General features: G+C 29.6%; 1 protein-coding gene and 1 long non-coding RNA gene across 2 annotated transcripts; one reads left to right on the top strand and one right to left on the bottom strand.

Annotated features, from left to right (window-relative positions):
* Positions 1-21,010, bottom strand: LOC136979927 (very long chain fatty acid elongase 6-like). The gene is made up of 2 exons (XM_067275975.1): positions 20,909-21,010; positions 1-851 (listed from the first exon to the last, which is right to left on the bottom strand). The coding sequence occupies exon 2, from the start codon at positions 844-846 to the stop codon at positions 34-36; it is 813 nt and encodes a 270-aa protein (XP_067132076.1). The 5' UTR covers positions 847-851; positions 20,909-21,010; the 3' UTR covers positions 1-33.
* On the top strand, positions 12,630-27,959 carry LOC136979936 (uncharacterized). Its single transcript, XR_010881462.1, has 3 exons — positions 12,630-12,760; positions 14,940-15,033; positions 27,716-27,959. It is a non-coding gene; the product is annotated as an uncharacterized lncRNA (long non-coding RNA).
* Positions 27,960-28,000: the final 41 nt, after the last annotated feature.

Here is a 28,000-nt window from a genome sequence, read left to right as displayed (position 1 = left end):
ATTACTAATTAGTACATCTTTTAAGATTCATTTTTAATCTGTTTTCTTTTCTTTTCGGTTTTTCCTAATATAGGAATTAAAGAATAAATAACTGAATAAAAATAGATACGATACGTACATTACAAACATGAATTCAAGATTCTCTTTAGAAGTATCACATTTGTAACCATTGATGAGCAACCAATATACCCAAAACGAGAGCAAGACTCCAAACAACATCTGCAATGTTTGCATAGCTGTAATGAACATGGCAATTTTAACAGGAATCTTTACATTCAAATACTTCAAAGCGAAATAAGAATACATAAATGAATGAACTATGAGATTCATAAATCCAAAACAAATTCCAAAAGACCCTTCTTTATATCTGGTATACCATATTGCAATTAGAGTAGCCACGTGATGATACCAATGAAGAAACATTAGTTTCCTTTTTCTCAATATTATCAATAGAGTATCTCCCAACTCTAAAACTTTTGAAAGTGAAAAACATAGAGTGGTTATTATCACCTCAGGTCTCAGTTCTATTAGAGTTTTATCGCAGACTACTTGATAAAAAGAATAGTTTTTGACATAAAAATGTAATGCAGGCAAACATCCTAATACAGAAATTGTGCTATAAATTGCAAGAAATCCGTTCCAAATTATGGATGTACGTCTGAGATCGTAGGCGGGTCTGCACTTCATGTACTCTCTTAAGAAATACACAGTCAACAGATATGTGAATGCTACGTAGATGGAATAATGCCAGTATTTTTGAAAGAATTTTACCATATTGTCGTTATTGGCGATATCTTGGAAACCATAGTGAATTACATCAGATTCGTTTACGTTAGACTGCTTCATATTTTCTGAAAAATATATAACATGTTTAGAGAAATATATATACACGTATTTATAAAATAATTTTAAATACATTATATAATTATATATATAATTTTAAGAATAAGTGAATAAATATAAGTGAAGTAGGCTATCTGTCGGATCAGAAAAGTCGTATTTTATATTGTTATAATAATGTAATACAGAAATCTATAATGTTTAATCAATAATGGGAAGAAAGGGTTGCATAGGTAATTTGATGTATTTTTTTCAAGTTTTCTAAAACGAAAGCTCAGATTTATACAATTTTATAAATAAATAAAAACTTTTATTAAGAAAAATGACTAAAAATAAAACTATGGAAGCTCTCATTTCATTAAACTGTTTATTCATATCGATAATTTTTCTTAGTTTTTTAAACTTGATAATAAATTCCTTATAACATTAAGTAAAACATAAATAACTTTGGAGTTATTCTATTATTATTCAGAACAAAGTCAAAGCACATAAAAAACTTGTTAATCAGGCCCAGAGTGATGCCTTAGGGGTTGAGTGTTTTTGTATTTTTACAAAATTCGGTAATTTATATCTACTTTTAAGGAGGATGCACACATGCGGCGCGGCAGCGAAAAGCGGTGTCGCGAACGCGTCTTCGCCGCGCTGCAGCACAACCACACAAGCGGCAATCCGCTTACATTTCGGCGCATGCGTTCAGTATTCAAGATGGCGAAAGATACTGACACTGCCGCTATCGACGTGTTTACAAATTTTTTTTTCTACGGTGCTTGCTTTATTTAGCTAGAAGATTTTGTCGAAGATTCGAACGAAGATTTTAGATTAGATATCTCCAGAAAGAACTTGTGTACAAAATAGGCTTATTCCTCGATTAAGATCTCTCGATAAAGAATAACTATTTCAAGTAAGATTCGGTTGTTTTGTTCTTTGAATTAAATTATATATGATTATTTGTGTAGAATTTGTGTTAAATTTATTATCCTTTCCTCTTTATTCTGATATTTGTTAACTCGGTTAATCGCGTCGAACTTCCCGCCATTAAAACACCACGCGGTTGTATTTTCTTACGTGACTACCAGACGAACTGTTATTGGCTGATAGAAACGCGTCTTGGCGGCGGTCGCCGCGAAAGATAGAATTCAACCAACTTTTGCGGCACGAGAAAAGCGGCACAAAATCGACTTCTGCGGCGAGAAAAAGTGACGTCATTCTGCCGCTTTTCCTTGCCGCGCCGCATGTGTGCATCCGGCTTTATGCCATGTAAACGCTCTTGAATCGGTCTGAAGATGATACAGTGCATTATTATTATACAGTGTTAAAACTAATTGAAAAAACGTTCATCAACACATTATTGCACAAAATCAACATTCATGATGATTTATGTTCATATAATATTTATTTTTTAGACAAGTAGTATATTTCTTCCCTATAGTCTTTAGGGCACCACGTGTCTAAATAAATTCACGTTCGCAGATAATAAGGAAAAATTCCGGATTATCGCCTAATTTTTACTTTCCTTGCTATATAAATAACAGAGGGAAATCAAAAATTTACCACCAAGGTTTTTCGCTTCAGAAACCTTGAAAGGTCGAGAAATGCAAAAACATTCGTGGGTTTTTCTGTGTGTAAGAATGTTAGTTTGTGTGGGACGATTTTGTTCGCCCAGTTCGAAGCTTAATAACTCCTGTGCTTTCTGTCGAAAATTTCTGAAATTTTGCAGGAACGTTTGTGTATTAGGGGGATTGATTCTGTTAAATTTTCGTGGTTAAAGGTACAGGGGATGCGGAGATTGTGGGTATCGTCTGTCATATCTCGAGTAGGGTAGGATATAATGATGACTTTACTCGTTTTTAGCATTTATAATTTTTTAAAATAAAACATACCTACCCTCAAAATTAAGCGTTTTGCCATTTTATAACAATTAAAGATATAAAAACTTTTTAATAATAAAATATCGTAAGAGATGGCGCCATACACGTAGTTTTAAATGTTGCCTAGAAAGTTAAGCAACTCGTTGCTGATTTTTTTACAGGACTTCTATTGATTTAATCTACTTATCATTTTTGGAATGACCGAATTAAAAAATTATTAATTGAATTTATTTTAAAGATGACTGATAAAAAGAAAAATTGTTTTATTTTTTAATGTATTTTTAATATTTTTCCCCATTTTCCTTATGTCAACACATCATCTAAAATTTATAATTTTGAATCAAAGGTGATGTGTTCAATAGTAAATTTGTTTGGCTTTTAATGCTTAAATTTCATAAAACGTGTGTATAAATACAACGTTTTATCCGGTAATATTTACATAAGGAAAATTGATTTTTACCTCAATATAACAGTTTTAATAAAACGATGTGTGAAAAATTCTCCAATTACATTCTAAAAAAATTCAGCAATGAGTTGCGTAACTTTCCAGCAAAAACATTTAAAATTGCATATGGCGCAATCTGTTATAAAAAGCTTTTTGAATAAAATATTATATCATTAATTATTATAAAATGGCAAAAGATTAATTTTGAGTGTAGATATGAGTTTTATAAAAATTGTAAATGCTAATAACGAGTAAAATCTTCATTCAGTCTGACCCTACACGAGATATGACACGTAATCCTCTTTATCTCGTTATCTCTTCGATCTTTAATCACCAAAATGTAATGGAAACTATGCTCCTAATACACAAACATCCACAAAACCATAAGAGTTATTAAGCTTCAGAGTGATTGGACAAAGCACACACTCACACGCTAACAACCAGTTATACATACAGAGAAAACCGCTAACGTTTCTAGGTCCCCTGAGTCTAAGAATGTTAAAATCTTGGGAGGTCATTTTTTTATCTGTCACCATACATTCCCTCTGTTATATATAACAACCGAGAAAGTAAAACCATTAGCAGAATGTCAAAATTACGAGATGCAAAGTTTGTTTGTTGATTTGTTGATATTCGGAGCGCTGTGATAATTGTGCTAAATGTCAACAATTGAACAAACAAGGATTTTTATCTCGAATGATAATGGTACTACAAGAAGTCTTAACAATTTCTCTTATATCAGAAAGGCTAAAGTAGTCAATCTAAATTTACAGAAGTATCAAAGAAATTTTTTAAATGTGCAGCAATTTATTCTGCTTTTTAAGGTTTTCGTTTACATTTTTTCCTTACAAATCACTGTCTGCGATTTACCGTGACATAAAATATATAATGTTTATGACACGGCATACAAACTGTATATTATATATTAAATATATATATTTTCGTTTTTTATTACGTTCGTTTTTATTGGTTTTATTGGTCATCTGAGATCTTTAAAAATTTTCTCCCACAAGTCCTCAGATTAAAAGCAAATATAGAACTTTGATAACATTAAATTTCAACAGAAGGACAAGAAGCAAATTTTTAATAGACATATTTTTTCTATATTCTCCCGTTCGAGTTCATTCAACAAACAATTACTGTATCTTCTTTAGACAATTCGTTAGTAAAACGTAAACATTTTGTTTGAAATTGATATATTTTCGTTGAATTTAATTAATGATGAATAAAAATAGCAAATAATAAAGACTAACATTTACTTTAATTTATAGTTTAATTGTTTATGGTGTATATTTTTAATTCAACATAAAATTTCTTATAATAGAATTTTTTATTTTACTATAAACCTGTATATAATTAATTGCATAAATAAATAAAAATAGTAATAGAATCATTACTACTCAGACACCTTATACCTCTGAGTAATAGAATCTTTCGAAATACAATAAACAAAGCTAAAAATTAATTTTTATGATTGAAATCAATGGTGCCAAACCTTTCGATTGGCGTGAAAAGTTGTGTATAAATCGTGGGTAGACGGGCACGTCCACTAATAACCAAATGGATAAAATCACCACCGAACACTGGTAGTTAATTACTCGCGGGTTTACACCTCAAAAACGGGCTAGTCAGGTGGAATTTTCTGGGCTTTCTTAACTGTGACGTGCCTAATACCTAAATAGAAGCCTGTTTCTTATAGAAAGTCTTTCCAGAAGGCATTCCCTTTGGCAGATTGCCCAAGTGTTATTTTGCCATTATTCCTACAATCTTTCGCGGGTCACAAATATTTTGTATATTTCATATACAATATAATAAACATAAGCCTATTTCTATCATTTATGTGTCAAATACTCGTATGTTCGCGAGCCGGATTTTGCTCGGGAACCGTAGTTTGGATACCACTGATCGAAATTATGTATTCTAGAGAATTTCCTGCACTTGAAAAACCGAAAACAGGAAAATAGTCGAGACTCAGAAACAGTAATGTTTTCTAAACCGCGTAAGAAAATTTCAAAATTAAAAATTAACAAACTTGAATGACAACAAAAATAAGTGTGGAAATTCTAAAAATCTATTTTAATCACAAGACTACATATTAAGAATTTCGTCAAAGTGCAGAAAGATTACATTTCCTTTACAAAGTGAACTTACGAGAGGTCACGTAAACTTTAGAGAGAAAAATTATTTTTAAACCATTAGAACCTTGTCTCATTCAATTACGTTTTACGTATCGTAAAAGATCGATTGTATCGTTACGTATTATTACGTATCGATTGTACGTCAAGAACGAAGAACAAATTGTTATTCTCATTATTTAACTATGCCTAAAGATGAAATATCGTCGTTATTTATCAATATAATAAATGGTTAACAATAGGAATAGTTCTGTAAACATTACTTTAAAAAATTAAATTATTTAATATGTATGTGTTATTTTATTTAATACTAGAAACAGCACAACGCAATGTATACATTCTGAACAGTACATAGCGTGTAATTAAATTCAATTTTATGCTTCGATGTGGACTGTATTTAGAAAAAGAATTATAGAATATAAAAATTAAAAAAATTAAATTTAGAAAGTAAAGCAGAACCTCGTTCTAACGAAACCGGATGCGTCCGGAACAGTAATCATTTCCATTTCGAAATATTATAAACACGAACGTAATTAATAAAGTATTTAATAAATGTATAACTACTATCAAAATGTGCAGATTATGATAAGCTTTTAACTTAAATTGTGTTGTAAGTACTTGAAGTCTTCCATTAAATCTAAAATAATGGCGGCACTTCTGGTTTGCTGGAATGCTGCTTTGTTAGGGTGTATGATTGGCAGAATATAGATCATATTTAGTAGAATGAAACTCTGAAATTACCTGTGTGACATTTTTCCATGCTTATTCCTCTACGTGTACCGACTGTATATATAAAATAATTTGAAACAATTTTTGAAATAAAAGAAAGCTTATGGCTGTTAAGTCATAAAAATTCATTTGAAATTTTGGCGAAATAGAAAATTCACTCACATAATATATGATTAAATAGGGTTAATTACATATTAATTGAGTGAAAAGATGTGTAAAATTTATTTTCATATATTTGTGGAGACAATGATAAAAAAGTTCGTTTTTTAACGACCAAATTTTGTCAAATGTAGTAGACTCTCGGTAACTGAACTATAAATCATCATACTCTCCAGTGTAATCTCCTGTGCACTTCTTTTCGTATGAAAACGTTAGTCATGTCACACGTCTTGCTTTCTTCTTTACTAGGGTTTCATTTTTGTGTACAGTATTATTTACTCGACTACCTCTGGAAAGAATCAGTGTCTAAAGGCAAAGATCATATCATCATTATTGCCTTTAGACCTATATAGGCGTACTCGCTGTAATCCGACATTCTTGATAATAGGCGTATCTTTTAATTAAGAAACGGATAAACTTATTTTAGAAAATGGCTGACGATTTTTACACATTAGAAAATAACGTGGAAAAGACTAAAATATCTTCACTTTTCATCATGACGAAAAATGAAAATATTTTAGTCTCTTCCACGAATTTTTTTAATGAAAAATCTTATGTTAAACGTTAGAAAGTTGTGATGACAGTTTGATAAACTATGCTTACTTACGTACTTTTTTAAATAATAAAAAGTCTATTATGAATTCAAACTTACATTAACATTTACTGTATATACAGTATATAGGATGTCCCAAAAGTCTCCATACAATGACACAAATCAAGCTCTCCAGTGGACAAATAAATAAAACCATTGAACACTGATAGTTGGTCATTGGTTCGTGCCTGACCAATGGGCTGGCCATCATGCAGTGTTCTGGGTTTTCTTCGTGTGTCTAACATCTAAACAGAATCCAGTTTTCACATAGAAAGTTCTGCTAGAAGTTATCCCATTGGCATATCATCCTGTGTTCCGTTGCCTTACTCCGTCAAATCGCTGACACAAATCTTAATGCTGACATTTTAATGTTTTGTGAATAAAGTTACCTTTGTATGTATAGAAATTTTTGAAGCACCTTATATAAAGTTAATACTAATAGTGAAACTAGTAAGATATAAAGCGCTCACTTATACAGGGTGGGACAGCGAAAACGAAACGGCAGAGTGTTCGTGTTCGTCCAAGAAAAGCGCTCGGACAGGTCGATTTTACTCTCGAGGGGACATCTTTTGCAATAAAGTTTTTGCGATTCTGAATATTAACTAAACAAACATTTTTTTCGAAATAAATGTTTGTTTAGTTAATACAAAATAAATGAGTTTTTAAAATTTTTTGTTGTCTGTTGAATTCAGAATCGCAAAAACTTTATTGCAAAAGATGTCCCCTCGAGCAAAAGATCGACCTGTCCGAGCGCTTTGCTTGGACGAACACGAACACTCTGCCGTTTCGTTTTCGCTGGCCCACCCTGTATAATAATAATTTATTAATGTATTGGAAGCATGGGTCTTCCTCTCTTTTTCTTTTTTTGTGGAATGTATTTCATTGACATATTCGGGAGTCTCTCATTACTCATTCTTTTCACATGTCCATACAAAATAAGTTGTTTCCTCTGACTTTACTCGCTACATGACTTTACTCGGGAAGAGTAAAGTCAGCATGAAGTGAAAACGGGATTAAAGAGGAATGGTGTATTGGTGTATGGATAAAGAGATGGGGAGGGTTCTTGGAGGTCGGAAGGCGATGTCAGACGCCATAAACCAAATATAGATAGATAATGATAGCATAAAGCCTATATACAGTATATAGCATTAGCAATGTATTAGCAATTCACAGAAATGCATTACAAAATTTAGGAGATCACATATATTAAGAAAGAAAATATTACAAAGCAAAATTTTAACGATTTACTTAATGAATTATATCTAATCGTTTTTATTTATTAACATTAATAAAACTAGTAAATAGCCAGGACGATAATAGTAACAGAAAACGGTAATTACGTGTTGCTCATTAATTCGTAACCCATTCCGTCCCTCGATTTATATCAATTTCAATTAAATAAATTATAAATTAGATAGTTAGATAACCCAATAAATAGGATTTAACAATTTGGAGGGCTTATCACACCAAGGCCGACAGAAAGAAGGACCAGATCTTTTACAAAAAAGTTAGAAGACAAAGGAGTATCTAATATATACAGTGCACTGTATATATTAGATACAAATCAAGCTCTCCAGTGGACAAATAAATAAAACCATTGAACACTGATAGTTGGTCATTGGTTCGTGCCTGACCAATGCGCTGGCCATCATTGTGCCAGTTATAACCAAATGGTTATAACTAGCACAATGTTAACTAATTGGTTAAATTGGTTTACTATTAGTGTTATAATTATTATGTTGGTGCCGCGTTTGTAAGCTGATGAGGGGTCCTTGTACCCGAAATGCATCCTTACCTAAACTTGAAATGTGATTATTAAAGACTAACTTTTTTGTAAAAGATCTGGTCCTTCTTTCTGTCGGCCTTGGTATGATAAGCCCTCCAAATTGTTAAATCCTATTTATTGGGTTATCTAACTCTATCTAATTTATAGTCGTAGGCTAAAAGCGTCGTTTATTATTATTCAAATAAATTATGTTAAATCGTATTGTGATGTTATGTTAAATTAGCTTTTTATGATCATATTTTTCACATTATCAAATCTTTCTGTCAGATTGTTTTCATTCTCGGACGTTTTTGTAGCAATATTTCCTCAAATTCTGTTGTAAGAGCTATTTTTTTACGAACTTTTAGTCTATCGTTGATTACTGTCTCCTTGTCTGGTCAATGACTGCTCCATATTTATTTAACAAAGTACATTAAGAATTAAATAAGGTTTATTCATTGTTGTATAAATTTTATAACTTTCCATATACCAATAACCCAGAAGTCTCCAGAATTCGTCTTGGTTCACCTGATCTTACCGATCGTGTAAAATATTTTGATCGTATACTTTGCTACAAATATTTTAATGGATTAATCTTTAATTACTAGCTAGGTCTTCGTATACCTACGTAATACTTCTTGTTTTTTTACCCCTTTCTATCGTCTTACACTGTCTCATAGATCATTTTTTTTAATGGTATATCCACTCATATGAGTCCAGTCGAGCACTTTTTGTATCGCGATTTTACCTTTTATAAGAACAAATGTAAATCTATTTTATATAATATGTAACTTAATTTTTACTTCCTTGTGTTGTTACCAGTTTATTTGTTATGAATTTTTGTTTGTGTTTTATTGGGATATTTTTTATTTGGAAGATAGAAATCGATCATTGACTTTTCCACTTAACTGTAAATAAATAAATAATAACATTTAAAATTTCAAGAAAATTTTTAAAATATTTGTAGATATTATTTTTTAATATTCTTGTAAAATTTTAAATTCTTTCGTTTTACTATTATGCAAGTGTTCATTTAAATGCTTCGTATTGTTCAGGCGCATATTGATTCATTTACTGACTAGAAGCAGACTTCTTGCGGAAAAATGGATGCTTTAGTGGAAAGAAAACATCAGTACAAAAAAAAATCGAAAGTCCTTATTGTCTACAACACATTAAAGTCTGACACTGGATGTCCATATAAAATCACGACTCGCGTATGATTGATTCCAAATCCCATCTGCCGATTCTTGAAAGTGCTTATTATTATTAACTTGCTTTCATTATTGGGCTGCAATTTGAAAAAATTATAGACCTATAAATACTTTCTTTCGTCCTCTGTCTGTCTGACTTTCCCTAATCTCGAAAACGGAGTTAGACAGATCACCTGAACAACTCTATTGTTAAAGGAAAAGTATGATGTACAGGAGCAAGACACTACTAATTTAAGATGGAGAGCATATATTTTAAATTAAATAAATTTAAAATGTGATTAAAATTTTCGACTTGGCATTGTGACGACGTCACAATAAAATAATTTCTAGTTTAAATGATATTTTCTTGTCTTATTCTCGATAATGTTTTAATAAATTTGTAGAGTATGTACTACTTGCAGTTCTTTGAAATTAACATAATTTATAAAAAATTGAGATAAAGTACAAAAATTATGGAGAGAGTCACAAAATGAGGCGAAGCAATTTCGCAAGCAAATTTTTAAACAATTGCATAATATAAATTATAGGCCTATATATTTTTTAGCCACTGTTAATAGAAACTTAATTTTATAATTATAATTTTCTATAATTATTTACTTGAGTGATTAGTAAACTAATTAATACTATGTCATATTTATTGATTAATGTTAAAAAGTTATATTAATTCGTGGAAATAATAAAGCACTTTAGGATCAAAGTTCGAAAGTCAAACAATACAGTTGCAAATTAGAAAGGGAGTTCCATTACTAAAGAGCAAAAAAGAAAAAGTCATAAGTAAAGAAAAATTTTACGCTTTTACAGTGAATATGTTATAATGCATAAAACATTATAGTAGAGTCGTCTTCTACCCGAGATCATTATATGAGGACTCGTGTTTTCGTGTATGGCAAATGGTTATGTTGACTCATTCCTAATACTACTGAATCTGACTTTTAAGTTAGCAAACCGTAGTTGTCCATTTTCTACTGAATGTTACTCACTGCGGTGAATATCTTAGTTTTTATGTATTTTATCAAATACTCGAAACAGCATAATAGAATTTTGCACTGTTCGAAAATATTGGACTAAAACGTTATAAATAACATTCTAGTAAAGCCATTTTAAGCGCGTTTTAACGTGTTTTGGTTAATTGTAAATAGTCACATAAGTGTATAGGCAATCATCTGGGTCAACTGGGTTAGAGTACTGCATGTACATATTTTTGCGGAATTTGGTTTTATGTAGTATCAGCAGATACTACATAAAATGTTTCACGCATGGGATGCAACCCATGCGTGAAACAAGATCATGTTGTACTTATTTTTAAAACTGGCAGAACGGATTACGGCATAATAGATTGAAATTTTTGTTTGTCGGCTGAATATTTTTGAAAATCCAAATTTGGCGTACGAAAAGCGATTTAGAGAAATTAAAGTATTATATAGGAAGGAAAATGTTAGTTCATCAAAAGTATTTATATTGATAGAATGTTTGAAAGATCAAGACTGCCTCTGTAGGTCTGTAATTATTTTTAATTTATACATGTGTAAGATATGTATAAATGCTTAATAAGTTAATGTTTCAGACAGACAAACTTTCTGCTTCAGAACATTCTGGTTTAGAAAAATAAAATATATTTTTAAATAGTAAATAATTATTGGTTTTAGATAAGATTAAGAAAAAGTGAAACAAAAAATCAAACAATAACATGAGATTAAAGTGGCAATTACTTTATGCAACATTGTTTCATTTCATGGTCGAAGGAATTGAATTGGATTGGATTGATGAAATAAGATAATGCAATACTTGGGCAATCTGTCAAAGGGATGTTTCCCGGGAGAACTTCTTATGGGGAAACTGTCTTCTATTCTGGTGTTAGACGTGAAGAAATTCGGAAAACATCCTCGTAGCCAGCCCGTTAGATATTTTCTTTTTACTCTTTTCCCTCTCTGTGGACACTAAGAGGGCTCCTTTAGCAAGCCCATTATGGGTACGGGAGCCAACATATCCGGTCAAATCACCCCAGAAAAATTCCTGATTTTCGACACGTCCGGATTCGATCCTGGGTCCTTCAGAGCGGTAGACTACCTCATTGACCGCTCGACCATCTGGCCGTCCCGTTAGATAGGCTCAAACCTGCAACCAACTACCAATGTTCATGCTTACCTTTCTATGGAACTATGGGCATAATCTGGACAATCGAAAAGCGCCAATAATTTTTTTGTGGATTGTCCCATCCCTTACTACCCGCCTTCAAAATTGTGTGTCTGCGAACTTGATTTTTTTTGTAAATGAAACAATATATAAGTACCGTAAAAAAACTAATTTATACTCTCAATTTTAAAATTTTTACGCGAATAAATCTCACAGTCAAATTACATTTCCAAGCAAAAACAAAACGTGTTTACTCGTCGTGGAAATTATTGATTAGAGTCCCGCTTTCGAAAAAAAATAATAATAATGGCAAAATGCCAAATAACTGATTTCTACTCCTCATTAAATACTGTAAATTCTCTAAAATTTATTTTAATAAATAAATTAAATTATTGTTAAACTTGTTTTTAATGTTTCTAAATAAATGCTGATATTATTTATTATTATTACACTTTTAATTTCATCCATTATTCATTGATACAATTTTTCAAAGAACGAAAATAACAAACGAGAAAATGATAAAAATTTCTTTTTAAATAATTTATTTAAGAAACAATTTTTATAAATTTATAGTTTAGAAAATTATAAATGCAAAGATAGTATTTATAAGTGTATCTATTAATCATCCAAGAGTTACACTACATCAATATTTTTAAAATTATTAATAATAAATATTTTAATGTATTTTATACTTAAAACACTATTTAATATTCGAGAATATATATATAATCGACAGTATCTATTAACGCAAGCGCACTTCGTATTTAATCTAAAGCTGCAGACTGGCGATAGTCTGCAGGTTCAATGCTTAAAAATATGTTCGTTTTGTGATGTTTCTTGCAAAGAATCATAGAACAATCATCTCTAAATCGATAAATTAATGGTAAATGAAACTGTTTTTACATAATTAACTATAATTATTTTAAAAAATATATTGTTATTGATAATAGTACCTAAGTGTAGACTTAAATCAATGAATGAAAACGTGCCACATTTTTTTGACAAGAGATAGTTCTTATCACTGTATATATATTTTAATATAATATAATTATAATATTACTTTATTATCTATATATTTTAAATTATAAATAAATATTTAACTAGTAAAAAATTCAACGTTAATAATTGTTCAAGAGTAGTAAGTATATTTTAGAGAAATATCGTTGTGTCTTGCTGAAAATCAATATTGTATTTTACACTTATTGGATGGTTTTTATGTCTCTTTTTAACCTTAAATACTTTGTTTAATATAAAAAGTAATAATTATTTTATCGATTAGACTATACGAAACTAATTTTTACTCTAGAATGACAGTTATTTATACGAATCCAGAATTTCTCTTCCACTGTATCGATTTTCTTCTATTCAGGTCATACTCCCAAGCTAATGCGGACAGACAGATCCACTATTATTACTCGATTTTTCATTTATTCTCCTTATAGGTTATATAAACCTATAACAAAGGGTACACAAAGAATATAAACGTTACATAATAGATAATTATTGTTCAATTTTATCCTAGTTCAATAAATAAGAAACTTCAAATAAAGATTTAACATTCTGTTTTTCTAATTCTGTTAACTCTAAACTCTCAAAATGTGCTTTATTTTATTTAAAAAATATTCCATTTTTTCACTAAATATAAAAAATTTAACATTTGTATTTATTTATTTTTTAATTCTTTCATAAATTATGTACAGTTTATTAAAATTTAGGACATTATTAATCGTTATAAATTGAATTTTATAATTATAGAATATAAACAAAAATTATTTATTTATTATTAAAACTGTTTTTTTTAAACAAATTCTTAATTTATAACATTAATTTGGAAAACTATTAACTAATATAATTTCAGTTTTATAGTTAATATATAAATACTTCATACTATTTGTATTTTAGACGAATTATTCACACGTTACACTATATTTATCGACATAAATCTTTGAAAATATGAGTAAATGTTGGTTTATTTTAAACTTGTCAAATGACCATTTAGAATTAAATTAGCAGAAGGACACCATAAATGATAAAAATTTTACAAAAAATGTCTGTAAATAAGAAATAGACTTTGTTTAATAAAGAGACGAGATGATTACAAAGTGGACAGCGTTGATATAAATTAAGAAAATATGCGAAAATGTCTAGAATATAAATAAAATTCTCTCGAAATTTTTATTTATAAGCACAATATATTTACTATGAACAAACCAAAAACTCAACGTAACTTTGTGAGAAGTTTTAATGAACGAAAAAGTGATTAAATAATGAAAGCATATGAAATAACCAATTTATATTTGTTGTAAAAAGTTATATTTAACCAGTCATTATAAATTGTTATACACTTTTATGACATTGATACGTTTCTTCCACTGCTCCTTATCGTCATGCAGAATCTCGGTTCGAACCACAGACAGCTTCGTGTGCATTCACAGAACTACTGCTTAGAACAACCCGTGCTTAATTAACGCTCCATTCTCTGCGACTTGAATTTCACATTTATATTTTCATTTAATTTCGTAAACTATGAAGGCAGAAGTGGTTCGAATCCGATAAGAAACCTCATTAATTACTGTGTGTACTGTTTGAAGAGACCCCACTATGTGTATGACTCGAATTTTGTGATAAATAAAATTATATCCGGAATATGCAGGTTCCTTGTATTAACAAAATCAATTAATCAATTAATTTTTCAATCTTCATAATTGTTTATAAAACTATGAACAATTATGAACAATTAAATCCAATTCATGAATTATTATGAATTTGAGCCATGAGGACCCTATGTTAGTAATTATCCTTATTGAATATAAAATTTATTAAGAATAATGATAAATAAATAAATATGACATACTCTACGTTTTCCTTCTTTCTACTCTACGGACACTGAGAGCAGGGCCACGAGAGTTTACATGAGGTTTGGAGATAGAGCGGCTCCTTTATCCTCTTAGCGGGCCCTTTCATCCATTGTTTTTTTGAAGAAATTAAACACGTGAAATGTTTATTTATTAATGTGTAGTCTTAATGATTTTTTGTTAGTATAAACAACGTTAATTTTATAGGGATAGGAATCACTAAGGACCTATAAGTTCTGGGCTCTGGGGAAAATCCGCAGCTCCCCCCTCTCGACCACCCTATCCATGAATAATAGGTAAAGTAAGATTATCAATATTATTATTATTTTGCTCGAGAAAAGTTACTTCTAGGTTATATAAATTTATTTGAATTTTCTAATTTATGTTATTATTTAAATTCAAATCAAGAGAACTGCATAAAATAAATCGAAAATTATTTTATATTTGATAAACGCTTTGAATATTTCTTAATATATTAAATTTTCATATTAATATATTATTAATTTTAGTATATTTCTATAAAATAATCGATGATAATTTGCGAAAATCTTTATTTACGCGGATGTTCCAGCACGTGGCATTATCGATATAAAAAGCGGATTTACCAAATTACATATACACATATCTCAACACATTTTAAAATTTCTTGACAATATAAAAATAGAAAAATTGTAACAAGTATTTTCGATATCCAGAAGTCTTTGCAATAACTCGGAAAACCTTCATTTCCTATTAGTCCGACTTAGCGGGAGTTTACTGTACTTAGCATTTATAATAACTGACATAACAAATGTCAGTTCATGGCATGTTTCGATACAATACCTAGTCTCAAAGTATAACTCAGAGACATCATTTAGCGACAGTCGCGTTTAATCAAGATTCCAACTACAATTAATCACAATCCAAAAATGGTTGTAAAGTTTAAAATGATAGTAGAACTTGCACTTGTTATGTAAACAGTTATAAACACAGTTATAAATAAATAAAATACTGTAGCTCGCTCTCAAGCATACTTGTTCGTTTTAATTACTCTTGTTATATACTATGCTCGTAGTTAGACGGGGGCCACACCTGTCTATTCTTCCAAATGACGAAATTCTGTTTATATATTTATCTGAAAAATGTGAATAATGAACTTTTTACATCTAAATTTTGAATATTTTTGTACCATTGTGTACGTATAGTAACTTATATACTACTATTAAAGAATATATTATATTTCAATAATTTTGGGCGCCTGGGCCACTCTTTTTCAAGGCTACTCCGTGACCCCGACCCTCGGTTAAGGTCATTCCTTATTGTATTACAAATAGAACCACTCCTGCAGTTAATCTTGTTACGCTCTCGTGATACGCGAATGAATTGATATTAGCATACAAGTTATGAAATATTTTGGATATCAGTAAATATACATACATGAGATATATCTATCTTTTAGCTCGACTGTGTATATAATTTATCCTGACTTAAAATTACGGGTAACCGGTTTATAAAGTGATCATAAATAGATCTGTCTTAAGTAACTTGATATTAGTACTTGATACTAGATAAGCTACATATTCTTACTTCTAATTTAAAATGTTGTCATAAGACTGAGTTCTTTGAATTAAAAACCAAAAAGTTTTAGAGAACGTAAAGAACGAATCGGATCGAGCAATGTTATGTATTTAGCGTAAATAATATTTAATATAGCACGTAAATAATAAAAATAAAAGTTATTACTTTTCTGAAAAATTTAAAATTTGAAAATGTTTGCTTTAGTTGACTGTTAGCCTTATGAAAACACAACTATGAATATAGAATAACATGAACTGAAATAATGGATAAAATGTTATTATTAAATAACACTTCTAGCCCACAACGTAAATTTAGTAGCCTAATGAATACAACTGTAATAAATTAAAGGGCTTATCACATCAGGGAACGATTGGAACAAAATTCGACTAAATTTTTTACAAAATAGTCTTTCATTATCCACAATCAAGTTTTAGAACGCATTTCGGGTACACAGACCCCTCATCAACCTACATACATCCATACATACGAAACACAAAAATTTATCAAGACCATAATAACATAAGAATCATTTTCAAACTAAAAAAAATTACATATAAATACAGTGCACTGTTTACATGACATAAAACCAATAAATTACAATATACCAAAAAAATTAAATAAGCATTAAATAATAAAATGTTTTTCAACGATGAATCGTATTCTTTCCGGAACTGGTAAATTCCACTTTTTCCTATTTCTTAATTCAGAGAAATAGCACCATTTATTACAAATTAGTTTTCCCTTAATTATCATTACATTAGGATAGGCACCACTCAATTAATTTCAGAAACCACTGCTATTAAAAGAATAAAACCATCAACACCAAATTGTATAAATATAATATAAATTTAAAACACTTAACAACACTCTTTATTGTCTTATTTCTCTTGTCACTCACACTCCAACATCAGTTTTGCCTGGATATCAAATTCTTTAATATGATATCGCTTCACTCCTAATGTAGCCTCAACCTCATTTTATTTATTCAGGTGCTTTCAAGATTTCAATGTTTTTGTAATTTTATTTTTATTTGATTATTTTCTCTCAATACGAATTTAATACTATTTTTTATAATTTAACAATGTTCCTGTTTCCTGTCCTAGATCGTTTCCTTTCCTATACATTTATTGTTGAAATGGTAAGAAACTAGTAAAATAGTACGAACTAAACAAATAAATGAGGTTAAAATATAATATCTTAAAATGGAATATGTATTCGGTGTTTTTAAAAATTAAAAATAGAATTAAAAAATTCACTTATTATTTTGGTACTAGATCATACGAGAATCATAGGGAAAATGATTAATATAAAATATAAAAATAATGAACATAATGATTTAGAGAAAGATAATATATTTTATTCATTTGATTGCAGCTGTTTACATAAAAAAGTTATATTGGTGAAACCGGAAGAAAAGTAAATGCAAGATTTAAAGAACATATACATGCCATTAAAAATAACTTAATCTCTTCATCAGTGGAACAACAAGGAAGGCGTTAAATTATAAAAAATAGTATCAAATTAGTATTGAGAGAAAATAATCAAATAAAAAGGAAATTACAAAAACATATTGAAATCTTGAAAGTTCCTGAAGATGTAGAATAAATAACAACATGAGGTGTGAAGCGATATCATATTAAAGAATTTGAGATTCAGGCAAAACTGATGTTGGAGTGTGAGTGACAAGAGAAATAAGACAATAAAGAGTGTTGTTAAGTGCTTTAAATTTATATTACATTTATGTAATTTGGTGTTTATGGTTTTATTCATTTAATAACAGTGATTTCTGAAATTAATTGAGTTGTACCTATCCTAATGTAATGATAATTAAGGGAAAACTAATTTGTAATAAGTGGTGCTATTTCTCAGAATTAAGAAATAGGAAAAAGTGGAATTTATCAGTTACGGAAAGAATACGATTCATCGTTGAAAAACATTTTATTATTTAATGCTTATTTAATTTTTTTGGTATATTGTAATTTATTGGTTTTATGTCATATAAACAGTGCACTGTATATGTAAATTTTTTTAGTTTGAAAATGATACTTATGTTATTATGGTCTTGATGAATTTTTGTGTTTCGTATGTATGGATGTATGTAGGCTGATGAGGGGTCTGTGTACCCGAAATGCGTTCTAAAACTTGATTGTGGATAATTAAAAACTATTTTGTAAAAAATTTAGTCGAATTCCTTCAACTTATTACAGCCGTATTCATTGGGATAATCAATTTATACTAAGGAGAAAATAATGATGATATTTGTGAAGAATGGCGAAGGAGCAAGCATTTCATATAGCAAATATTAGACATAATAGTTCATTTAGTTTTTTAGTTATATTTAAAGTTTGCGAGTATATTAAACTTATATTTCCTTTATAACCTTAGAAAAAAAATGCTTAACACAATAAGCATAGACCAGTGATTCTCAAACTTTTTCGATCCATCGCCCCCTTTGTTCGTAAAGTTATACCCAACGCCCCCTAACTCATTTTCTCTTGTGTGAGAAAGGATTGAAAATATTCTTAGGAAAACTTTTCTATGAATCTCACACTTTGTGTCCTTACCGTACATTGTTCTCAACATCTGGAAACCATTAAACGCAATGTTTCCTCTTACCCGTTTAACAGAGAAAAGGGAACGGCTGTCAGTGACCCCAACTTTTGCCTTTGGTCTCCGTTCAGTACACTGCCTCCAGCGCCCCCTAGATTTACTCACCGCCCACAAGGGGGCGTTATCGCCCACTTTGAGAAACGCTGGCATAGACGAACCATTCTAAAATTTAAGACGTTACGAGAGAGAAAAAACAGTAGCAATGATGACGAAGTGTGAAAATATCAAAGTAAACATCAAAGTGGAAAAATTATTTATGAATTTAAAATTATATTTTAAGTTTATTTAAAATATATTTTAAGAGAATTGAATTTCAGAATATATACGATTTAATTCTGTTAAGATATTTTGCTGTATATTATAAATATTTATGAAATAAATTAGAAAATTCAACATTACACAGTAAATTTATAATTTTGAGTAGTTGCGTGTCTTCAATGATTAAGCTTTCAATAAACTATTGTTATTTTATAACAACTGATTATCATTTTGGTCATCGATTTCATGTAATCCATTTTCTAAACTTTAAATGTAATTTTGTCTTATAAATTCTATAACGAACTTAATAGATGAATAAATTTAATTTAGTTTTCCTTTAGATATTAAACTTAGTAAAAATAAATGTTGACATATTTATAGTCAAACCTCGAAACCAGTGCTACTCAAACAGTGGGTCGCGAACAGATTTCACTTAAAATTAAGAAATTGTATATATTAAGTTAATAAAACGATTCTAAAAAATTTTTATTTTTTCGTTTTTCTTTATTATTAATTCGTTCTAAAACTTGAAATAGAAAAAATTTGAACTCCGTTTTCTCTGTTTAATGTTTTATTTAATTCTATAAAAACAGTGGTCCACGAGAGCTTGGAATGAAAGAAAACCGGTCCTTGAACACAAAGTTCAAGAAACACTGCTCTAAACAACGGGCACTGACGCAAGCAAAAAATAAACCCGCAACGAGTTGCTTAACTTTCCCGGCAACATTTAAAATTTTGGTGGCGCTATCTGTTATTATATTTTATTTTTATAACTTTTTATATTTTCAGCTATTATAAAACGGCCAAAAGCTTAATTTTCAAGATAGGGATGGGTCTTATAAAAAAAATTGTAAATGCTAGTAACGAGTAAAATCGTCATTAAATCCGACCCTACGGGAGATATCACACGACCCCCTTTAGCTTCCCACCCAGTCGATCTTTAACCATCAAAGTTTAATACCATCAATCCTCCTAATACACAAACCTCTTTGCCAAATTTTAGAAATTTTCGACAAAAAGCGAGCTTCAAACAAGGTGAACAAAATCGTGCTACATACACACATACACATATCTAAACATACATACTTACACATACACACTATAACATCCATACATACGAAATATTTTTGCAGTTTTTAACGTTTAAAGGTGTCCCGATTCCAAAAAATGTAAAAATCTTTGGGGGTAATTTTTGACCGATTGCCATACTTTTCCTCTGTTATATATAACAACCCAGAAATTAATAGCCATTGTTTGGAGATTATTTTGTATTAATTTCAGAAAGAAATGTTCTTGAACATATTAACGCCGTTTAGCTGTGTCTGCTGTTAGAGATTTAACTGTATTTAAAATTATAAATTCTAAAAGAAATTAAATAGATTCTATTTTAAAGCTTATATTCAACTATTACTTAATTCAATTCAAATCGGTTATATATTACTTAAAATAAGCTAAATACATAGGATAATACTACTAAATATATATTATTATTTTTTATTATTATAAATTACGTATAATCAATCAAGGATCTTAACAACTCAAGTCTGTCGCTCGTAGTTTATTCACCAAATCGTTACACTTTGATACTTTGAAGATTTTGTGGATAAACACATTCGTTATGAAAGTACTTGATTGAAAATTAGGAAGAAATTTATATAAAACGAGATATAATATAAATTTTGTGTTATTAAATAAATATTACTTAAGATGTAACATACATTTATAACCATATGAATGCATATTGTACTTACTTTACATACAAAACTGATTGATCAAAGAAAATGTGAACTATACACCAGCTTAGAGGAAAACGAAAAAGTGATATACTTTACTATTCTTGTTTAAAAATTGTTTTTGACCTGATTGTTAATAACCTAAGGCAAAGCCTAGTATTTATGTACGTATTTCCCCGTTATCATGACAGGCAAATAAGTTTTCCTTCTATATCTTGAGAGTTAAAATTAGAGAAATTTTAATCGATACGCTATAATAAAATAATCTTATAATCTAAAAGGAAGTAAAAGTATAAAATTAAATAAAACTATAAATTTTTTAACTTTATACTAAAAGAAATGTTTATTTCCTGTCAATCTATCGTTTGTATAAACCAGGTGTGGGGAACTTTCCTATAGTAAAGGGCCAAACAGCACTACTTTAATGTGAGATCGAGCCAAACAGTGCTTTACGTAAATTCTAGATAAATGAAATCCTACATTTGTAAAGGATACGTGAATACTGCCGATAACTAATCCTTAATATCGCTTATAGCGTGATTACTTGAAATGAATACTTGGAATTATCTTAAATAGTAAACAATTCTGAAGTATATAGGAGCTATTACCGTCTAAATTATTTTCAGTTTAGTTATTATAAAATTTTCCATATTAAAATAATAAAAAGGGTAAAATAAATGCAGAAATAAGCTAAATAAGCTGTTGCGTAGAGAGCCGCGAAAGGCCTCGCTCTATCGTCAAAAGAATGTATTAATTATTTAACGAAGACTTTTGGGCTTCTTTTATATCATAGCTTAAGGCAGCTCTGGTATTAATTAATTTAAAAAGTTCCTAAATTATAAATAAAACTAGTTTTTCGGTATAATATGCACATTATTAAATTAAATAGAATCATCTTAGATCAAATTTCATTAAAAATTGTAACTAAAATAATTAACGCAATTCTTACAAATAAACTAAGTTACTTGCTGGTTACAAATTTTAAATAAATCAATTATTAGTTTGTGATTTAATTTTTAATGAATTAAAGAATTAAAATATACAAGTACAAAGGAAATACTAAATTAGAATAAAAGTGTCTTCACAATTACACTTTCATACTTCGTGTAGTTCTGAGGGGCAAAAGCGGGGTCAGCTTTTACTTGAGGTTCTTGTCCTTCTCGATATAATGAAAAATATTTATACTTTATTCTGTTGCATCTTGTTATTTTCTGTGGGATTGACAATGATATTTCTGTAAGCAACAAAGTCGTTAACACTAAAATTTTCTAAAAATACATATTAGGTCATTAGAATGCAAGTTTATAAAATACCTGATTTTAGTTATCGTAGGTTATTAAGCCATTATAAGATAAAATGTGGTCAGTTCTCGATACGTTATGTTTGTTCTGTTAAAGGAAAGTTAAGAAAAATTAGTTTGGTAAAGTCAATTAACATATGAACTACCATAAGAAATTTTTGTCTGTTAAATCCGAAGTCCGTTAAACCGAGGGTCTACTGTATTAATTTTATTATATCATTTTAAGGTAATGTTAGGAATGTATTTTAGTAATAAAAAACTATGAATATTTCTTTCCCTATTCTATTTTATGTTAATAAATAATTGTTTTAAATTCACTCTAGTCTTTTTTATATAAGTATAATTATGCACTCCTTTTCAAACGTATGTTCCCCTCGGCAATCAACTTGCAAGTTTTTAAACTTTATGAAGGAACTAAATTATTTTTATTGTTGTTAAATATAAATATTAAAGACAATTGAAAACATTGAGTGGGTGCATCGATATTAAAAACACATTTTTATATAATTGTTTAAATTTAGTAACCAACAAATGATTTCCCGGTTAGATAAATAATAAAAATTATGTCCGACGTTTTGTCAAGCTGTTCGATGAATGATGAAATTACCTGTTTAAAGAAAAACCCGTTTTTGATGCAACACGTGAAATTTATCTTATTACTTTCCCTGCTGTATATATAACAGAGGGAAAGTATGGCGATCGGTCAAAAATTGACAAGCCCAAGATTTTTACGTTTTTGAACTTGAAACATCTCTGACACTCTGAAACATCGAGAAATGCAAAAGAAATTCAGGGGTAATTTCTGTATGCATGAATGTGTTTTTTTAACTCTTTCCGCCCTGTAGGCACTAAGAGGGCCTTTTTTAGCAAGCCAATTATGGGTTCGGCAGGCCCACAATGGGGCGGTCGAGTGATGAGGAACGGGGGCCGACATATCCGGTCGGATCACCCCCAAAAAATTCCTGGGGATTTTTCGACCCGTCCGGATTCAATCCAGTTTCCCAGAGCGGTCAAGGCTGCCACCTTGACAATTTTACTCGTTATTAGCATTTACAATTTTTTATAAGACCCATTCCTACCCTGAAAATTAAGCTTTTTGCCGTTTTATAATAGCTAAAAATATAAAAAGTTTTTAAAATAAAATATGATAACAGATGGCGCCCTCAATATTTTAAATGTTGCAGGAAAGGGTAAGCAATTCGTTGCTGATTTATTTTTTATAGGAAATTAATATATTTTTGTTTAGAAACGTATTCGGCATATTTCTTTAGTATTTTTTTCGAAAACAACTTAGTTGATCCGTGGAAAAAGTTCAAATAATTTAAAATAAACGTTTCTAAAATTATTATTGTTAATTGTCTACTTGAACTTTACTTATTAATAGGACTTTATACTGGTGTTTAAAGATTAGCACAGTAATGAGAGTTAGTTCAGGAAAAAACAAAATTTCTTTATTATATTACCTGTAGTAATAATTTCTGAAAATATTACTACAGGTTTTAATTCTGAAATACAGAAATTATTAATACAGGTGATATAACTGGTTAAGTAACGCTGTATCAGCGTGTAGTCGGAACGAAGCTGCTCGCACCTTTATTTTATAGATTATGAGGAAAAAAAGAAACAAAGAATCATTCGTTCTCAACAATATATTTGATTTCTATTGGATCATTTAAAGATATAAATATAAGGTCAGAATAAGCCATTAATTGCTATGCCAACGTCTCACGAAATTCTGCCTGTCACTACGGGCCTTGGACTTACAGATTGACTCGTAGCGATCTTTATTGTAACTCTAAAAATACTGAGTCAGTTACATTTCTCACTTTTCCGACTCAATGTAACATAGGTAAGATCGATAATGTCTCTTTTTTTCCTATATCTATTTTGATTTTTGGAAGAGTTAATCCCTGTGATTTATATATAGTCATCGAGTATGCTAAGGTAAGGGAAAACTGTCTACGAGATCGCAATATACTGCCATCATTCGAAGAGCGTGTTACGGTGATTATTGGAAACAGATTACCATAGATGAAAGGTCCCTGAAACGTCTCCATAGATGAATTCCGCTAAAATAAACAGAGGAAGAGCTGGAAGGCGAGCATTAGGAGCATATATAATGTAGCGTATAGTTCCTAGTGAACCATTGACGAGACCTCCTTGCACCCATAAGTTGACTCTCAGCATGATTCTGGCATTAACTGAGAAATTTAAATACTTGGAGAGACCAAGAGCTGAGTCATCTTTGGACGAAGGCGGGGCAATATCTGAAGTGTTATATGATCAAGATGCTATATCAAGATGAAGATGCTATATAACCAAGAGGGCATCCAGTTGACTGCAAGTAGTTTTCGTTGCTTTGTTTAACTTGCTCATTTGTTGGATCTTATTTGTTGAATTGGATCGGATTTGTTGGATCAAATGGCTCTAATGCCATTTGGAACTGATCAAGTTCATCTCTGGATAAATAGGCTCGATTTCTTGTCGTCAGAATGTTCAGATCTGTATCAGAGAAATCACCCGAAGCTAGATGTTGTAAGACATCTGTGAAGGAACTATCTGCGCTATTTTGTCTATGAGAATTACTAAGTTCAATGAACTTCTCAAAAGAATCAAATGCAAATGTAATGTAATGTCCCAACAAGGTCGCTACCTTGTTGGGACATTACATTGTAAAAAACACTCGAGTAGAGAGGAGTATCTTTAACAGGAGGAAGCTGACGAAAATCACCAAACAAATAAATAAAGAATCCACCAAACCGCTCATCTTTCTCGGGGTTTCTGTCCCTCAATCTTCTCTCGATAATGTACAGCATTCTTGCACCAATCATTGACATTTCATCGACGATGATGAATTTGAGCGATCATTTCAATCTGGAATCTCTGTGCAGCTTCTCGATTTAGAGATCGAAATTTCGTACTAACGATAGGAAGACGAAGGAGAGAATGGATCGTAAGGCCATCAATATTGATCGCTGCTGCTCCACGTTTTAAAAAGAAAACTTTTGAAACTTATTATTCTATAAAGATTCTTTATATTTATTGTATCTCCTTAGCGATAACATTTACCTTTCAAAATTATCGTTTTACTGCTTGTCATATTTTTCGACCACTAGATGACGCTTCTATACGTGCATGCAGGAAGCGACTAACACTTGACTTCATGCATTCCTTGTCAACATTATAACTGTAGAATGAATTGTCCGATCTTGATGAAATATTCTTGGACGACTCATCATCACTCAAGGATAAACTGATTAAAATTTCAACTGTCAAAAATGATCCATACTGAAGAAAAGCGCGATCTTCGTTTTCACCCGTATCTCCAGTTCTACAAAAATGGATGATTTTTGTAAGTTGAAATTTTAATCAGTTCATCCTTGAGTGATGATGAGTCGTCCTAGAAAATTTCATCAAGATAGGACAACACATTCTAGAGTTTACAAGGAATGCATGAAGTCAAGTATTAGTCGTCACTTCGTTCCGGCGATCAATTTAAGATATATATATCGAAAAAAAATTTAAAATTTATCTAAAAACAATTGTTTAGATAAATGTATATATGTGGAAATCATTGACATGTGAGGCTGTATATCTGGCATTTTATTCAATGATGTACAGTACTTTGGAATATTAATTCTAGCCGACTACAATTGAGGTAGCAAAGTTGAAACCCTATATTTTACATTTTCATGGGTCTTAACAATAGTTTATAGTCAATTCATTAAAAAATTCAGAAGTATAATTCAAAATATAGAACCAGTTCTACCACTTTCGCATTTGTAAATTAGCAATACGTCAATAAATGTACAAATATTTTACTATTATTTTAGAATTATAATTTTTAAATGTTTTCTTATTTATTTAAATTATTTTCTTTTTCTAATTGCTAAAACTATTAATTACTAAAATTTCTCCGTAAATATTATATAGTCGAACCTCTTAACAACGACCACCTCTAAATAGCGGCCATTTTTCAGGTATACATTTTTTTTAAGGAGAAAGCATACAAAACTATATCCAAACAACATCTGTTTTTTATTCACCCATCTTACATGTTATCGTGAATTCAAATTTCTATTTTTAATTTTAGTTTTATATATATATATACAACGAGTAATTTCAGTTACATATTTACATTTAAGTCAAGTATTACTTCTGGAAAAACATGAATCAATACAATGTAGAAAATTTTAAAATCCAATATTACTCAACTTGTGGTCCTCAAAACAAATGACCAAACCTCATTAAGCAGTAATTATTACAAGTGATTTATTTGTGATGTAAGCTTATAAATGGTAATACATAATTTATACGTACAGTTAATGAGGTTTTTATACATGTAATAATTTTTTCTTCTAATTTCAAGCTAATTTATGACTAAAGAAATAAAGCGTGAATAGAAGTACTAGAATCGAACAAGAAAGTATACACTTTTACGTCAAATTGACGTCACTATTTAACCTTTTCTTTGAAAATCAGTGATGATAAAACTCTTCTTTTTTAAGGTAAAGTGATATATATCTTTTTTTTTTTTTTAAATGGAATATTAGGTGAATATATTATCAAATACAAGGCAAGAAAACTTGACTCATTACCATAAAAAACCAGTTGCTGATCTAAATCTTGAGTTAACGCAGAAAGAACAAAAATTCAGCAAAATGGTAAATTTACTATTGACGCAGAACAGAAACTTTCCCCTTTTTCTGGAAAATAAATATTTAATATTATATTTATAACTTTTCTTTGAAATAAGGATTTAATTTACATTCAGAAATAATGCTAACTATTCAAAATATTGTTTTTTAAAATAAAGACAAATAATAATAATAACTAAAAATTGATTTTAAATAAAATATTTGTTATTTAAAATATATTATTATTATCACTTTTAAATATTATTATATAATGGAAAAACTTCTATTTAAAAAAGACAACTTTTTAGATAGACGTTTCTCCATTATTCAATAATTTCTGAAGAACATTACTTGACCTGATGTACCAGAAAACAATACTTGATGAAAGTTGTTTATCTTTCATCATTACGTCACTATGCAAAAAAACATATGACTTTTAATAATTAAATAAATATCTAATAAAATTTCAAATACATACGTTGTAATAATTAGGATTTTTAAGTGTATGTATATATACCTTTTATATAGGCTATATATATATATATATGGCCTATATGTGTGTGTTTGTGTGTGTGTGTGTGTTTGTGTTTGGATGTGTGTTTACATACATACACACAAAAAACATTTCACAGCTATATTCGATATATCCTTATATATATATATATATACATATATATGTATGTATGTATGCATGTATATATATATATATACATATACATATATATAATATCCTTATATATAATATATTGTATATTATATATAAAATTATATTTCTTATTAACTATTTTGGTTTTTTGAACTATTAATAAAAATATTCTTATTAACTATTTCATTCAAAAAATTTATTATTTTATAATCTTTCAATAATTAATTTAATTTTTATTTAAGTTTTCGAGGTTAGGTTTGACGAAATACGGCAACACAATGCGTAGGAGATCAGCCAAGAGGGGATGTTCTGTGCAAAATTTCCTCTCTTACGATGTTAGAAATGTGAAGAGAACCCAGAAAACTCCACACGGCCACCGTTAATGAGCACTAATCCACGAATAATCTGTGTTCACCACGTAAACTGTAAATCCGAAATTACCTGTGTTCAGTAGATTAATCCACTCGGCCACTGGTGGGCCAAGTTTTGGAGGTACTGTATTTCAAATGATGGCTTAATTTAATACA

The sequence above is a fragment of the Centruroides vittatus genome, unplaced genomic scaffold (assembly GCF_030686945.1).
Source record: "Centruroides vittatus isolate TY-2023 unplaced genomic scaffold, ASM3068694v2 contig_651, whole genome shotgun sequence".
Classification (NCBI taxonomy): Eukaryota; Metazoa; Arthropoda; class Arachnida; order Scorpiones; family Buthidae; genus Centruroides; species Centruroides vittatus.
Note: the sequence above shows the minus strand (reverse complement) of the source record. Positions and strands in the feature narration are given on the sequence as shown.

Excerpts from the sequence above, each read along its gene's own strand:
- LOC136979927 (XM_067275975.1), bottom strand. The coding sequence starts at position 846 with ATGAAGCAGTCTAACGTAAACGAATCTGATGTAATTCACTATGGTTTC.